Here is a 15,097-nt window from a genome sequence, read left to right on the forward strand (position 1 = left end):
CCATAGTTACCCAGTGCCCAGTCAGCGACATGTAACGTCCCTGTCCATGCTTACTGGTCCAAGTATCGGTGGTGAAATGCACCCGTTCACACACAGAGTTTCTCAAGGAAGCGGTGATGTTGTGTGCGACATGCTGGTGTAGCGCGGGCACACCTTTCTTAGAGAAGTAGTGGCGACTGGGCATCTGGTACTGGGGCACAGCGACAGACATAAGGTCTCTAAAATCCTGTGTGTCCACCAGGCGGAAAGGCAGCATTTCGGTAGCCAAGAGCTTACAGAGGGATAAAGTCAACCTCTTAGCTTTGTCATGGGTCGCAGGAAATGGCCTTTGTCCACATCTGAGGGACAGAGATCTGGCTGCTGTGTGTAGACGGTGTTGAGTAGGGTGTCCCTGGAAAAATGCAGGTTTGTGAGGAAAGTGCAGGCGTAGACATGATGTTGCCTTCATCCAACGTTGGTGCTATCGATGTCTGAGAGAGCTGTACACACGCACTTGTTTCCCCTTCCAAACCAACTGACGACCTACCAAGCAAACTTCCTGTTGCGGTTACAGTGGTGGAAGTTGTGCGTGGAAAACCAGGTGTGACAGCTGTCCCCACAGTCCTAGAAGATGAAGAGCGCGCGGATGCACTGGAAGGGGCAGGCGGTGGATGGTTCGCTCCGCTAGGCCGCATTGCAGCACGGTGAGCTTCCCACCGGGACATATGATATTTATTCATGTGACGATTCATGGAAGAAGTTGTCAAACTGCTGAGGTTTTGCCCTCTACTAACAGAATCACGACAAATTTTACAGATCACATAATTTGGGCGATCTTTTGCTATGTCAAAAAAGGACCAGGCAAGGCAAGGCTTAGAGGGCATGCGACCTGCTGATCCACCCCGACTAGTGCTCAGAGGCAGAGTGGTGGCTGAGGATGCAGTTGTAGACGTGCTACCAGTACTCCGACTCTGTCCAGGAAGACGCAAGGTAACTTCGTCGTCAGTTGCATCCTCCTCCACCGTCTCTGTTGACCTCCTCGAGGGCCTAACTGTGGGTTGACAGTAGGTGGGATCTAGAACTTCCTCATCAATTGTTGTGTTTGCACTCCCCTCACCCTCAGACCGAGCCTCTTCTTGCCCTGACCGAATATTTAAGTTGTCATCCCAATCTGGTATCTGCGTCTCATCGTCATCAGTATGTTCCTCATTGTCTATAACAACAGGTGTTACAGTTTGTGAAAAAGGGTCAACATTATGCTCAGAAACTTGGTCCTCACGGCCTGAATCAGAGTCACAAAGGTTCTGGGCATCACTGCAGACCATTTCCTGGTCTGTACTCACTGTAGCTTGGGAGCAGACCTCTGATTCCCAGGCTATAGTGTGACTGAACAGCTCTGCAGACTCAGCCATCTCAGTTCCACCATACTGTGCAGGGCGGATGGAGACTTCAGAGCTGGGAGAAAGCAAGTTTGATTGGGATGACAACTCAGAGGACTGGTGTTTTTTGGATGCGGTACTTGAAGTGGCTGAGAGGGCACTTGTTGGACCACTTGAGATCCATTCAAGCATTTTCTTTTTTGGCCATCATCTACCTTTGTTCCAGTTGTTCGTGTCCGTAAAAAAGGGAGCACATCGGATTGTCCACGGTAAGTAGTAGACATCTTACTTTTGCTGGAAGATGGTCTATCTTCAGCAGATGATAATGGAGCTTTGCCACCTTCCCCACGGACAAACCCTTTTTTTCCTTTTCCAACACGCCTCTTCCCCTTTCCACCAGCATCTGTCATTTTGCCACTCATTTTGATTGCGACAAGATTCTGCACTTAAAATGTGGTAGTAAAAATTGAGAGGTGGTGTAGATTGCAGTGGTGGTCTAGCTTTATTAACAGCAGAATAATAAAGAATAATTATCCCTGACAATGCAACTACGGCCCTTAAACTGGCAGCATAAATTGCTAGTATAATGGCTTAGTTATAATGAATTTGAGTGTGCAATGCAGAGGTGATGCACATGATTTGCACCAGTGGGACAATACAGAAGTCCAACAGCCACTTTTAGGATGCCACTAAGCTCACTCAGTGTTTGCTAGTATAATGGCTTAGTAACAATGAGCTTGAGTGTGCAAAGGGCAGGAGGGTACAGTGGCAGGGTTGTGGGTCTCTGGGTAGAGGAAAGGAAGCCTGCCTTTCTATCCCTCCTAATGGGGAAATGCAGCGAGGAAATCCCTGACCTTAGCTACACAGACGCTGTCATCTTGTGTAGCTGTTAAAATCTGTTTTCACGGCCCTGACTGTCACCTATGGCTCTGACCCTGCCGGTATTAGCCCTTACAAGGACTAATAGAAACTTCTATCCCTATTCTGTATAGCGCTGTGTATAGAGCGTACACAGCAGTATCGGAGACAGGAGCTACGCCAGCGGTGACTGACACCAAGACGCAGAAGGCAGATAATGGCGTGCTGGAGGAAAATGTCCATTTTTATAATGCATGGACATGTGACATGGACATCCTATCACACATGCCGTTGCTTCTCTGGCTAAAAGTCCACTTAGCTGTGTGTGTGTCTGGGATTGGCTGACATGCTGGCCCGCCCCACTACACGCGCGCGCTTAGGGAAGGAAGACAAGGAGAAAAAAAAAAAATGGCGATCGCCATTATCCAAACAGCAGTGATCTGAACGCGCTGTTCCCGCACACTATACACTGAAATTTCAAAATAGTGTGAGTCACAGAGTGACTTACACTATTACAGCAGAAAGCCAGCTGGGAATTAGCTTGTCTTTCTTTTTCGCTCCTAATTGGGAGACCCAGACAGTGGGTGTATAGCTACTGCCTCTGGAGGCCGCACAAAGAACTACACTTAAAAGTGTAAGGCCCCTCCCCTTCTGGCTATACACCCTCCCGTAGGAGTACGGATTCCTCAGTTTTAGCTTTGTGCGAAGGAGGTCAGACACGCACGCATAGCTCCATTGTTTTTAGTCAGCAGCAGCTGCTGACTATGTCGGATGGAAGAAAAGAGGGCCCATACAGGGCTCCCAGCATGCTCCCTTCTCACCCCACTGTATGTCGGAGGTGTTTGTAAGGTTGAGGTACCCATTGAGGGTACGGCGGCTGGAGCCCACATGCTGATTCCTTCCCCATCCCTTTTTACAGGGCTCTGGGTGAAGTGGGATTTACTGGTCTCCAGGCACTGAGACCGTGCTCCATCTACAGCCCCTGGAGAAGATGCTGGATGGAGCGGAGTACATCAGGGACATGGCCCTGCTTCCTCAAGGTACTCTGTGTCCCCGTGCATTTGGCGCTCACACCGCAGCATGCTGGGTGTTGTAGTGCGCCGGGGACATCAGCGCTGCGGCGCTTGTGCCATGGCCTCATTCAGCTTCGCTGAAGCAGGCACACTTTTGGGAAACGGTCGCGCCGGCCGCTGGGACTGCGGCGCGGCTGGCACTTGTGGTGCGCCGGGGACTTCAGCGCGGGCCGCGCTTTTACGGCGGCCGCGCTGATAACTCGAGTCCCCGGCTTTTGCGGCCTAGTTCCGTTCGTTCCCGCCCCCAGACCTGCCAGTCAGGAGAGGGGCGGGACGCTGGTCAGTGCATCAGCGCTGAGGGCTGGAGTCGTTTTTACATACTCCAGCCCTCACAATAGGCACAGAGGGGACACTGTTTCCCGCACTTTTGTTTGGGAACTCCCACGGACCGCCCCTCTCCACAGACGCCGGCAGCCATTCCTGCTGACACGCTGAGCTGCAGAGGGGAGCCGGGGAGACCCAGACAAGGAATTCTGCGCCTCTTACCCGCTATTCAGCGGGCGGTAAGCAGCCCTCAGGGCTCACCCCCTCTTGTGCCAGTAGTAATCTTAGTATTTTGTTCCTGCAAATACTTTGTACTGCATAGCGCTGGTCGCCCTTTGGCTATAGACTCTCTCACATTGCAGAGAGCCAACAGCATGTCGTCCACAAAACGCAAGGGTGCCAAGGCACAGACATTATATGCTTCCTGTACCGCATGTGGGACTTTTCTACCGGCAGGCTCCACTGACCCCCATTGTGTGCAGTGCTCGGCCCCTGCGGCACTTGCACAGTCGGGACCTCTGCTGGACGTGACCCAGGGTGTACCACCTGTGAATGCTGTCCAGGTGACAGGAACTGAGTTTACAGCTTTTGCTGACAGAATGTCTCTCACTATGTCACAAATTCTTGACACATTGCGAGCTAGGCCTGTACTTCAGGCCACGGACACTGTGCAATCATTGCCCCCTGGTCCCCCTCAGCTGAATTACCTCCAAGCTCCGGGACGGGCACATACACCTCAGGGTGAAGACTCTGACTCGGACGATGGCCCCAGGCAACCTAAGCGGGCTCGCTATGAGGGGCCTTCACATTCATCTCAATGGTCAGGATCCCAGCGAGATGAATCTATGGGTGATGAGGCGGACGTAACTGATCAGGATTCTGATCCTGGGACCGCTCTCAATCTAGATACACCAGATGGTGACGCCATAGTTAATGATCTTATAGCGTCCATCAATAAGATGTTAAATATTTCCCCACCAGCTCCTCTTGTAGAGGAGTCAGCTTCGCAGCACGAGAGAATCCATTTCAGATATCCTAAGCGTACATTAAGCACTTTTCTGGACCACGCTGACTTTAGAGACGCAATCCAGAAACCCCACGCTTATCCGGAAAGGCGTTTTTCTAAACGGCTTAAAGATACACGCTATCCTTTTCCCCCTGAGGTGGTCAAGGGTTGGACCCAGTGTCCAAAAGTGGATCCTCCAATTTCCAGGCTTGCAGCTAGATCCTTGGTTGCAGTTGAAGATGGAGCGGCACTTAAAGATGCCACTGACAGGCAGATGGAGCTCTGGCTGAAATCCATCTATGAAGCGATTGGAGCGTCGTTAGCGCCATCTTTTGCTGCCGTATGGGCACTCCAAGCTATCTCAGCCGGGCTTGTGCAAGTCGACTCAGTCACACGTGCAGTTGCCCCGCAGGTAGCACCATTGACCTCGCAAATGGCGGCATTCGCGTCGTACGCGATTAATGCTGTTCTTGACGCTACAAGCCGCACGGCAGTGGCGTCAGCCAACTCCGTTGTTTTGCGTAGGGCCCTGTGGTTGAGACATTGGAAGGCAGATTCTCATTCCAAGAAGTGCTTAACCAATTTGCCTTTTTCTCGTGACCGATTGTTTGGAGAGCGTTTGGATGAAATCATCAAACACTCCAAGGGTAAGGACTCATCCTTACCGCAACACAGACAAAACAAACCCCAACAGAGGAAGGGTCAGTCTGGTTATCGGTCCTTTCGAGGACCGGGCAGGTCCCAATTCGCCTCGTCAAAGAAGACTCAAAAAGACCAGAGACGCTCAGATTCTTGGAGGTCTCAGTCACGCCCAAAAAGGACAGCCGGAGGAACCGTTGCCAAGACGGCGTCCTCCTGACTTGCAGTCTCCGATTCCCACACCCTCGGTCGGTGGGAGGCTTTCCCACTTTGGCGACATTTGGCTGTCACGCGTCAAAGACCGTTGGGTGAGGGATATTCTGTCTCACGGGTACAGGATAGAGTTCAGTTCTCGTCCGCCAACTCGTTTCTTCAGAACTTCTCCACCACCAGACCGAGCCGATGCTCTGTTGCAGGCGGTGGCCGCTCTAAAGGCGGAAGGAGTGGTGACCTCCGTCCCTCTTCAGGAACAAGGTCACGGTTTTTACTCCAATCTGTTTGTGGTCCCAAAAAAGGACGGATCGTATCGACCCGTCCTGGATCTAAAGTTGCTCAACAGACACGTAAAAGTCAGGAGGTTCCGGATGGAATCCCTACGCTCCGTCATAGCCTCAATGTCTCAAGGAGATTTTCTAGCATCAATAGATATCAAAGATGCGTATCTCCACGTGCCGATTGCGCCAGAGCATCAGCGTTTCCTACGCTTCGTCATACACGACGAACACCTGCAGTTCGTAGCGTTGCCTTTCGGTCTGGCAACAGCCCCCCGGGTCTTCACCAAGGTCATGGCAGTAGTAGCTGTTCTGCACTCGCAAGGTCACTCGGTCATCCCGTATCTAGACGACCTGCTTATAAAGGCACCCTCTCAAGAGGCATGCCAACACAGTCTGAAGGTGGCACTAGACACTCTCCAGAGTTTCGGGTGGATTATCAACTTTCCAAAGTCTCATCTAACCCCGACCCAATCTCTGACTTATCTTGGCATGGAGTTTCATACTCTCTCAGCGATAGTGAAGCTTCCACTGGACAAGCAGTGTTCGCTACGGACAGGAGTGCAATCTCTCCTTCAGAGCCAGTCGCACTCACTGAGGCGCCTCATGCATTTCCTAGGAAAGATGGTAGCAGCAATGGAGGCGGTCCCGTTCGCGCAATTTCATCTGCGCCCTCTACAATGGGACATTCTACGCCAATGGGATGGGAAATCGACGTCCCTCGACAGGACTGTCTCCCTCTCTCAGACTGCCAAGGACTCTCTGCGTTGGTGGCTTCTCCCCACCTCATTGTCACAGGGAAAGTCGTTCCTTCCCCCGTCCTGGGCAGTGGTCACGACGGATGCGAGCCTATCAGGGTGGGGAGCGGTGTTTCTCCACCACAGGGCTCAGGGGACGTGGACTCAGGAAGAGTCCACCCTGCAGATCAATGTTCTGGAAATCAGAGCAATCTATCTTGCTCTGCGAGCCTTCCAACAATGGCTGGAAGGCAAGCAGATTCGGATTCAGTCGGACAATTCCACGGCGGTGGCGTACATCAACCACCAAGGGGGAACACGCAGTCGCCAAGCCTTTCAGGAAGTCCGGCGGATTTTGACGTGGGTGGAAAGCAAAGCGTCCACCATATCCGCAGTTCACATCCCAGGCGTGGAAAACTGGGAAGCAGACTTTCTCAGTCGCCAGGGCATGGACGCAGGAGAATGGTCCCTTCACCCGGACGTGTTTCAGCAGATCTGTTGCCGCTGGGGGACGCCGGACGTCGATCTGATGGCGTCACGGCACAACAACAAGGTCCCAGTTTTCATGGCACGGTCTCACGATCACCGAGCGCTGGCGGCAGACGCCTTGGTTCAGGATTGGTCGCAATTCCGACTCCCCTATGTGTTCCCACCTCTAGCATTGTTACCCAGAGTTCTCCGGAAAATCAGGTCCGACTGCCATCGAGCCATTCTCGTCGCTCCAGACTGGCCAAGAAGGTCGTGGTACCCGGATCTGTGGCATCTCACGGTAGGCCAACCGTGGGCACTACCAGACCGTCCAGATTTGCTGTCTCAAGGGCCGTTTTTCCATCTGAATTCTGCGGCCCTGAACCTGACTGTGTGGCCATTGAGTCCTGGATCCTAGCGGCCTCAGGTTTATCTCATGAAGTTGTTGCCACAATGAGACAGGCTAGAAAACCATCCTCAGCTAAGATCTATCACAGGACGTGGAAGATATTCTTAGCTTGGTGCTTGGCTCAAGGGTTTTCTCCCTGGCCATTTGCATTGCCAATTTTTCTTTCCTTCCTGCAGTCTGGGTTGGAAAAAGGTTTGTCGCTTAGCTCTCTTAAGGGTCAAGTCTCCGCGCTATCCGTATTCTTTCAGAAGCGCTTGGCACGGCTTTCTAAAGTACGCACGTTTCTCCAAGGAGTTTGTCATATCGTTCCTCCTTACAGACGGCCATTGGAACCCTGGGATCTAAACAAGGTTCTCATTGCTCTCCAGAAGCCGCCTTTCGAGCCTTTGAAAGAGGTTTCCCTTTCTCGGCTTTCACAAAAAGTAGTTTTTCTTGTGGCGGTCACGTCTCTTCGAAGAGTGTCCGAGCTAGCGGCGTTATCTTGCAAATCTCCCTTCCTGGTGTTTCACTAAGACAAGGTAGTACTGCGTCCAATTCCAGAGTTTTCTCCCAAGGTGGTTTCTTCCTTTCATCTCAATCAGGATATCACTTTGCCATCTTTGTGTCCGCATCCAGTTCACCAATTTGAAAAAGGTTTACATCTGTTGGACCTGGTGAGAGCACTCAGGATTTACATTTCTCGCACGGCGTCTCTACGCCGTTCTGATGCGCTCTTTGTCCTAGTCGCTGGTCAGCATAAGGGATCGCAAGCTTCCAAATCCACCCTGGCGCGGTGGATCAAGGAACCAATTCTTCACACATACCGTTCTGCTGGGCTTCCGATTCCATCTGGACTGAAGGCCCATTCTACCAGAGCCGTGGGTGCGTCCTGGGCATTGCGGCATCAGGCTACGGCTCAGCAGGTGTGCCAGGCGGCAACCTGGTCGAGTCTGCACACGTTTACCAAACACTATCAAGTGCATACCTACGCTTCGGCAGATGCCAGCCTAGGTAGACAGGTCCTTCAGGCGGCGGTGGCCCACCTGTAGGAAAGGGCTGTCTGACAGCCCGTTCATGTGGTATCTTTTTACCCACCCAGGGACTGCTTTTGGACGTCCCACTGTCTGGGTCTCCCAATTAGGAGCGAAAAAGAAGAAGGGAATTTTGTTTACTTACCGTAAATTCCTTTTCTTCTAGCTCCAATTGGGAGACCCAGCACCCGCCCTATTTGTTCTTAGGGTTTCGTTTTTCGGGTGCACATGTTGTTCATGTTGTTTCTTAAGTTCTCCGATCTTGTTATCGGATTGAATTTGTTTTTGAAACTGTTATTGGCTTTCCTCCTTCTTGCTTTGGTACTAAAACTGAGGAATCCGTACTCCTACGGGAGGGTGTATAGCCAGAAGGGGAGGGGCCTTACACTTTTAAGTGTAGTTCTTTGTGCGGCCTCCAGAGGCAGTAGCTATACACCCACTGTCTGGGTCTCCCAATTGGAGCTAGAAGAAAAGGAATTTACGGTAAGTAAACAAAATTCCCTTCTTTTGCTGCTAGAACCGTTCTCGAACGTATCTAGAACTATCGAGCTTTAGCAAAAGGCTCGAGTTCTAGTTCGATCTAGAACAGCCCCCAAAATCACTCGAGCCGCGAACTGGAGAACCTCGAACCGCTCTCAACTCTAATAGATATTTACATACAAGTTCAATCCAATATTAAACCCGACTCCAGCATTGCACAGTGCACGTGACCATCTAACCCCCGTGGCTCCATGTTCTTTCTTAGCTCTGACATTACATTTTGTCATACAGTTGATTGTGATACAGGACTTCATTTATACAGAAGGAAAAAAAAAAAAAATCTTTCCTATTTTTTTTTTGCACTGGTAGATACTTCCAGGTGGCCCGTTGCTATCGAGATGAAGGTTCGAGACCGGATCGTCAGCCGGAATTCACACAGGTAAATGATACAAGGCGTACTGGTGATATAACCGATATACTACATCATATATATATAGTCCATGTCTGTATTCAGGAGAAGCGCACAGTATCAGAGACATTAAAGGGGTGTTCCGCTTACAATAAGTCACCTAATTACAGGGTAAGTGGTAAGATTGCTGGAGGTCCTGCCGCTGAGACCCCCGCTAATTGCCAGGACAACTCTCGGCTTTGTACCACAGTGTCATAGAGAGAGTGGAGCGGGGCCGAGCTGGTGCCCCTTTATTTGGACAGGTGACAACAGTTGAGGGTCTTTTGGTAGCTGGACCCCCCCCCCCACTCATCTGGACTTTATTCCCTATACTGTGGGTGGACAATAACCTCTTGAAACTGGAATAACCTTTAAATAATGTTCATCTTCCTCCTGTGTCTTTTTATGGTATTTTGCTGTTCTCTAAAAATTGCCATGGGTCAAGGGGGACCCCACCGGCAGCCGCTTATCTCCTGGAATTGGAGATCGGCATCTAACATGCTGATCCTTTACATCTGCCCCCGGTGGACAGTTTGGAGGTTGCTTTACACTTTTATCCCGGTTCCTGTGTGCGTTATGCCTTCTGTTTATAATGGAAGCTATGACACTTGATACATCGCAGACAGAGCGGAACAGAATCCTACAGACCTCGGTGACCTTTGATGAGTCCCGTTATGCTTTCCACCATTTTGGCGGCACAACTTGCTCCGAGTGCTGCATAAATCTTACCGCCAAATCTGATGTTGCTTCACAGTGGCTCTGAACTGCAGTGTGAACGGAGCCTAGGGTTGTGGAAGGATCCCGCTGGTGTGTGGCCAGTATAAATGATCCCGCTGATGTGTGACCAGTATAAATGATCCCGCTGATGTGTGACCAGTATAAATGATCCCGCTGATGTGTGACCAGTATAAATGATCCCGCTCAATTGTGACCAGTATAAATGATCCCGCTGGTGTGTGGCCGGTATAAATCATCCCGCTGGTGTGTGGCCAGTATAAATGATCCCGCTGGTGTGTGGCCAGTATAAATGAACCTGCTGGTGTGTGGCCAGTATAAATGATCCCGCTGGTGTGTGGCCAGTATAAATGATCCCGCTGGTGTGTGGCCAGTATAAATGATCCCGCTGGTGTGTGGCCAGTATAAATGATCCCGCTGGTGTGTGGCCAGTATAAATGATCCCGCTGGTGTGTGGCCAGTATAAATGATCCCGCTGGTGTGTGGCCAGTATAAATGATCCCGCTGGTCTGTGGCCAGTATAAATGATCCCGCTGGTGTGTGTGGCCAGTATAAATGATCCCGCTGGTGTGTGGCCAGTATAAATGATCCCGCTGGTCTGTGGCCAGTATAAATGAGCCCGCTGGTGTGTGGCCAGTATAAATGAACCCGCTGGTGTGTGGCCAGTATAAATGATCCCGCTGGTGTGTGGCCAGTATAAATGATCCCGCTGGTGTGTGGCCAGTATAAATGATCCCGCTGGTGTGTGGCCAGTATAAATGAACCCGCTGGTGTGTGGCCAGTATAAATGAACCTGCTGGTGTGTGGCCAGTATAAATGATCCCGCTGGTGTGTGGCCAGTATAAATGATCCCGCTGGTGTGTGGCCAGTATAAATGATCCCGCTGGTGTGTGGCCAGTATAAATGATCCCGCTGGTGTGTGGCCAGTATAAATGATCCCGCTGGTGTGTGGCCAGTATAAATGATCCCGCTGGTGTGGGGCCAGTATAAATGATCCCGCTGGTCTGTGGCCAGTATAAATGATCCCGCTGGTGTGTGTGGCCAGTATAAATGATCCCGCTGGTCTGTGGCCAGTATAAATGAGCCCGCTGGTGTGTGGCCACTATAAATGAACCCGCTGGTGTGTGTGGCCAGTATAAATGAACCCGCTGGTGTGTGGCCAGTATAAATGATCCCGCTGGGGTGTGGCCAGTATAAATGATCCCGCTGGGGTGTGGCCAGTATAAATGATCCCGCTGGGGTGTGGCCAGTATAAATGATCCCGCTGGGGTGTGGCCAGTATAAATTGATTTTCCTGATTGTTTTCACCTCTTTATGATTCACAATTTTCTCCAAATACCCTGACATTTTAGAAAAGTTTATATTAAGTTGCTGGAACGTTTTGTGCATCTGATGCATTTGTCAAGTTTTATTCCTTAGGTTGATATTGAGATGTCCTTTGTGGATCAGCTGGGGATCCAGAGGCTGGTGGAGGGCTTACTGCGGTACTCATGGCCCGAAGGAAAAGGAACTCTACCTGATCCATTCCCAGTGATGTCCTACGCGGAGGCCATGAGCAGCTATGGGGTAGACAAGCCCGACACTCGCTTCCAAATGAAGGTATTGTGGTGCTCCTATACAGGACTGTTCACATTATCAATGATAACCCATTATAGCCCTGTGGATAAATCATGGTCAGACCGTGCATTATCGATGCCACCACTAATGATCTGCCGCAAGAGCCTTGTATACACTACCTGTAGGAGATCCGTCACATGGGGAGTGTGACAATGGAGGCTTGGGTATAAAGTAACTGGGGTTTTCTTCTTCCCCAGATCACCGATGTGACCGCGCACCTTAAGGCCTTGTCTTTGGGATTTGTACAAGAAGCTCTCAGTAAATCCCAAGGATGTGTGAAAGCTTTAAGAGTCCCAGAGGGAGCGGTGAGTCGACCACAGCAAAGCAGTTACGTGTTTATCCTCGAAGTCAAATTTTTTAATGTATTTTTTTTTCTAATACACACTTCCATTTATTTCTCATTTCCTCCTGTTTTTTTTTTTTTTTTTGGGCACTTAAAGGGGTTTTCCACTTTCACAGATTATGGTTGCTCAGGGGCGCACAAAAAACAAAACAAATTGACGTGCCTTCTGAAGCTGCTACATTATTTGTGTAAAGCAATGACGTCATGTTAACAGCGCTGCAGGCAGTCAATGTTTTTGTCCCCCCCCTTTCCTCCTCCAACCCTTTAGCTTTTGGCATAATAATCTTTGAAATGGGACAACCCCTTTTAGTAAAATGGACCCTGTAAGAGTGAGGTTAAAAGTGGAAACAGTCAGCAGGGTCACCTGTTAGTCACAGACAGAAGGCTGGAGGGGAATGAGAACGGAGAGTTGTAAGTGCATGCCAAGCCCTTACGAGGTTGGGGCGTTTTTTTTTTTTTTTTTGACTGTGTTAAAGAAAATGCACATGAACATTTTCCACAATGATCAGACTCCGGCCCTATCTTTAGTATCGAAGCCTCTAATGTGCGTGTGTAAAGCTTGTGTGAAATCACCCAATGTGATTGGTGGATCCTGACTTATATAGGTGTTACCTGTCATTGTAAGGCTGCCCGAGATGACAGGGAGCCTGCTGAAAACTTCCTGAAAATAGAAGAAGTAGCAGTCTTAAGATAAAAAAAAAAAAAAAAAAAAAAAACAAACTCCCAGTGGTACCTCATTCTTTAGTCACGGGGATCAGCCCTTCATTGACCTTAGTTTCCTAACGTGTGACTTGTATGTCAGTGTTAGAGACGCGCTGCCTGCATATGTAACTGCTGGATGACGCAGTCCTATTATCACACCTTGTGGTACCGTGTTCACATTTTATGTTTTGATCCCTGTTTTTCATTCTAACAGATTTATTTAAAGGGAAAAGCATTGGATTCAATATTGCAAATGTGCAGGGACCAGTGTAAACAGGTACAGTAATAAGTCACCACATAATGTGCTGTTAATAATAATCCCTACATTTTTATGGTTATACAATCTTTTCTGAGTCAACTTAAATGTTTTTGAGCAGTTAAACAATGTTTGCATTTTCTAAGAGAATTTGTCAGTAGTGCTTTGCTATTTAATCTGACAGCAGTATGATGTAGGGGAAGGGAGCCTAATTCCAATGATGTCACTCACAAGTCTGTGTGCTGATTAATACAATGTGTTTTATCAGCAGGAGATTATCATTACAGGACTGGCTGTCTCGTGCCCCCTTGTCCACTGTCCTGTAACCCCGCCCGCACCACTGATTTGCAGCTGGCTAACAAGGTACAAAAAAGCTGCCAATCAGTGGTGTGGGCGGAATTACACAATAAGTTTCCAATCAGTCGTGTGGGCGGGGCTATACACAGCTAGAATTTTGAATACTGCAACCTGTAAAGCTGAGAAAACAGGGATTCTATCAAAACTGCAGCAAGCAGTCCAGTATATGGCTCATTTCTGGAATCAGGGTCTCTGCCCCCAACATCATGCTGCTCTCAGGTTACATAGCAAAAATCTGCATTATGTGTAATATATTATATACTGTTTTACTATTGAGACTAATGTATAAACCACATTCAATGGGCGACCCCTAGTGGACATGATTCAAATCTCAATGTCTCTTCACACATGAACATGTAGAAATGCAGATTTTCATTAGTGACACGCGGTCTATAATATCCATGCGTAGATGAATTTGATAATACGCCGATATCAGCCGTTACTTTATGTCTCATATGTACAGCTAGTATTATGTATTAATTCCAGGAGGTCATGGTGGTTACAGTTAGATCTGATGGATCCTGGAGATCTCCTCTTGGGAAGAATCTCACTGAAAATCTAGAGAAAGCTCTTGCAGGCGACACTGGGGCCAAGGCTGAAGATCTCCTCCTGCTGGCGGCAGGGCCACATGACGCAGCGGTGAGTGCCCGCTCTGTATTACTGGCTGCTGTGACTGGTGACGTATTTTAATTCTCGTCCAAATGAATGGACTCTTGTGTTTTGCATCCTATCCGGTGAAAAGTGATCCAGAGAAAGGCAATGGATTGTGTATCCTGTATCTCCCACAGTGCACTGCTTTAGGCAATCTGCGCCTTGAAGTCGCCTCTCGGCTAGAGGAATGTGGGGTTCCACTCCGTGACCCCAACACCTTCCACTTCTTGTGGGTAGTTGACTTTCCACTGTTTCTTCCGAAAGAAGAGAATCCGGAGGAGCTGGAATCTGCTCATCATCCGTTCACTGCTCCTCACCCAGATGACATAGGGCTTCTGTACCAAAACCCAGCCAAGGTAAGCCTGTATATGGATACCCCCCACCATGGACCCTAAAAGCCAAGGTGTTGTGCAGAAAACCAACCTCCCTCCCCATACATGACCTGCTATGCGTCTGTTCTCAATAGAGAGAGGGTAGTAAGCAGTTAGACCCCTCTTGTGACTGCTTACCTCCCATGTAAACAAATGATCGGACATGTTGAACTCCAACATGCCTGATCATTCTGTCCCCCATCCCCACCATACAAATTAGATGGGCAGCCGGCGCCACCAACATTAGCAGGTTTGACCACCGTTCATTTAACGTTTATAGTCATCTGTTGCAGATTTGCCAATTACAGGTGTCAGACCCTCCACATGAGATCAGACGCCTCCTGGTGGAAGCAGCCATTTATGATTCCTGATTGCTCACTGATGTTTTCTGCTCTTCAGGTTCGCGGTCAGCACTATGACCTGATCTTAAATGGAAATGAAGTCGGAGGTGGCTCAATACGTATTCACAACCCAGAACTTCAACGTCGAGTTCTTCAAGACATTATAAAGGTCAAAGATTCTCAGATATGTAAAAAAAAAAAGACGAATTGTACAAATCACGTTTTTGTGTATTTATATATAGATGTAGAATTCCCTCCGCATATTGCGAACTGTAGTATAAAATCTTGCAATTTTCACACTGGCCTCTAGATTTTCTATCCTTGCAATGTCTAATCACACCTCTATACATAGCTGATAACACAGGATCCACCAATCACAATAAGTAATGTCACTTCTGCCCCTCCCTTAATAATCTCTGCACACGCTCATTAGATGCTTCAGTTAATGAGATATGATCATAAGTCTATTGCTGCTAATGTACA

At 49.1% G+C, this 15,097-nt stretch overlaps 1 protein-coding gene across 1 annotated transcript in view; it reads left to right on the forward strand.

The window, feature by feature from the left end:
• Window positions 1-15,097, forward strand: part of DARS2 (aspartyl-tRNA synthetase 2, mitochondrial) — a 99,542-nt gene that overhangs the window by 73,107 nt on the left and 11,338 nt on the right. The window contains exons 10-16 of the mRNA XM_075320135.1: window positions 9,163-9,232; window positions 11,396-11,575; window positions 11,791-11,898; window positions 12,853-12,915; window positions 13,738-13,890; window positions 14,040-14,258; window positions 14,673-14,783. Of these exons, the coding sequence (XP_075176250.1) occupies window positions 9,163-9,232; window positions 11,396-11,575; window positions 11,791-11,898; window positions 12,853-12,915; window positions 13,738-13,890; window positions 14,040-14,258; window positions 14,673-14,783 (904 nt within the window). The remainder of the gene's footprint in view (window positions 1-9,162; window positions 9,233-11,395; window positions 11,576-11,790; window positions 11,899-12,852; window positions 12,916-13,737; window positions 13,891-14,039; window positions 14,259-14,672; window positions 14,784-15,097) is intronic.

This window comes from Anomaloglossus baeobatrachus, chromosome 8 (genome assembly GCF_048569485.1).
Source record: "Anomaloglossus baeobatrachus isolate aAnoBae1 chromosome 8, aAnoBae1.hap1, whole genome shotgun sequence".
NCBI lineage: Eukaryota > Metazoa > Chordata > Amphibia > Anura > Aromobatidae > Anomaloglossus > Anomaloglossus baeobatrachus.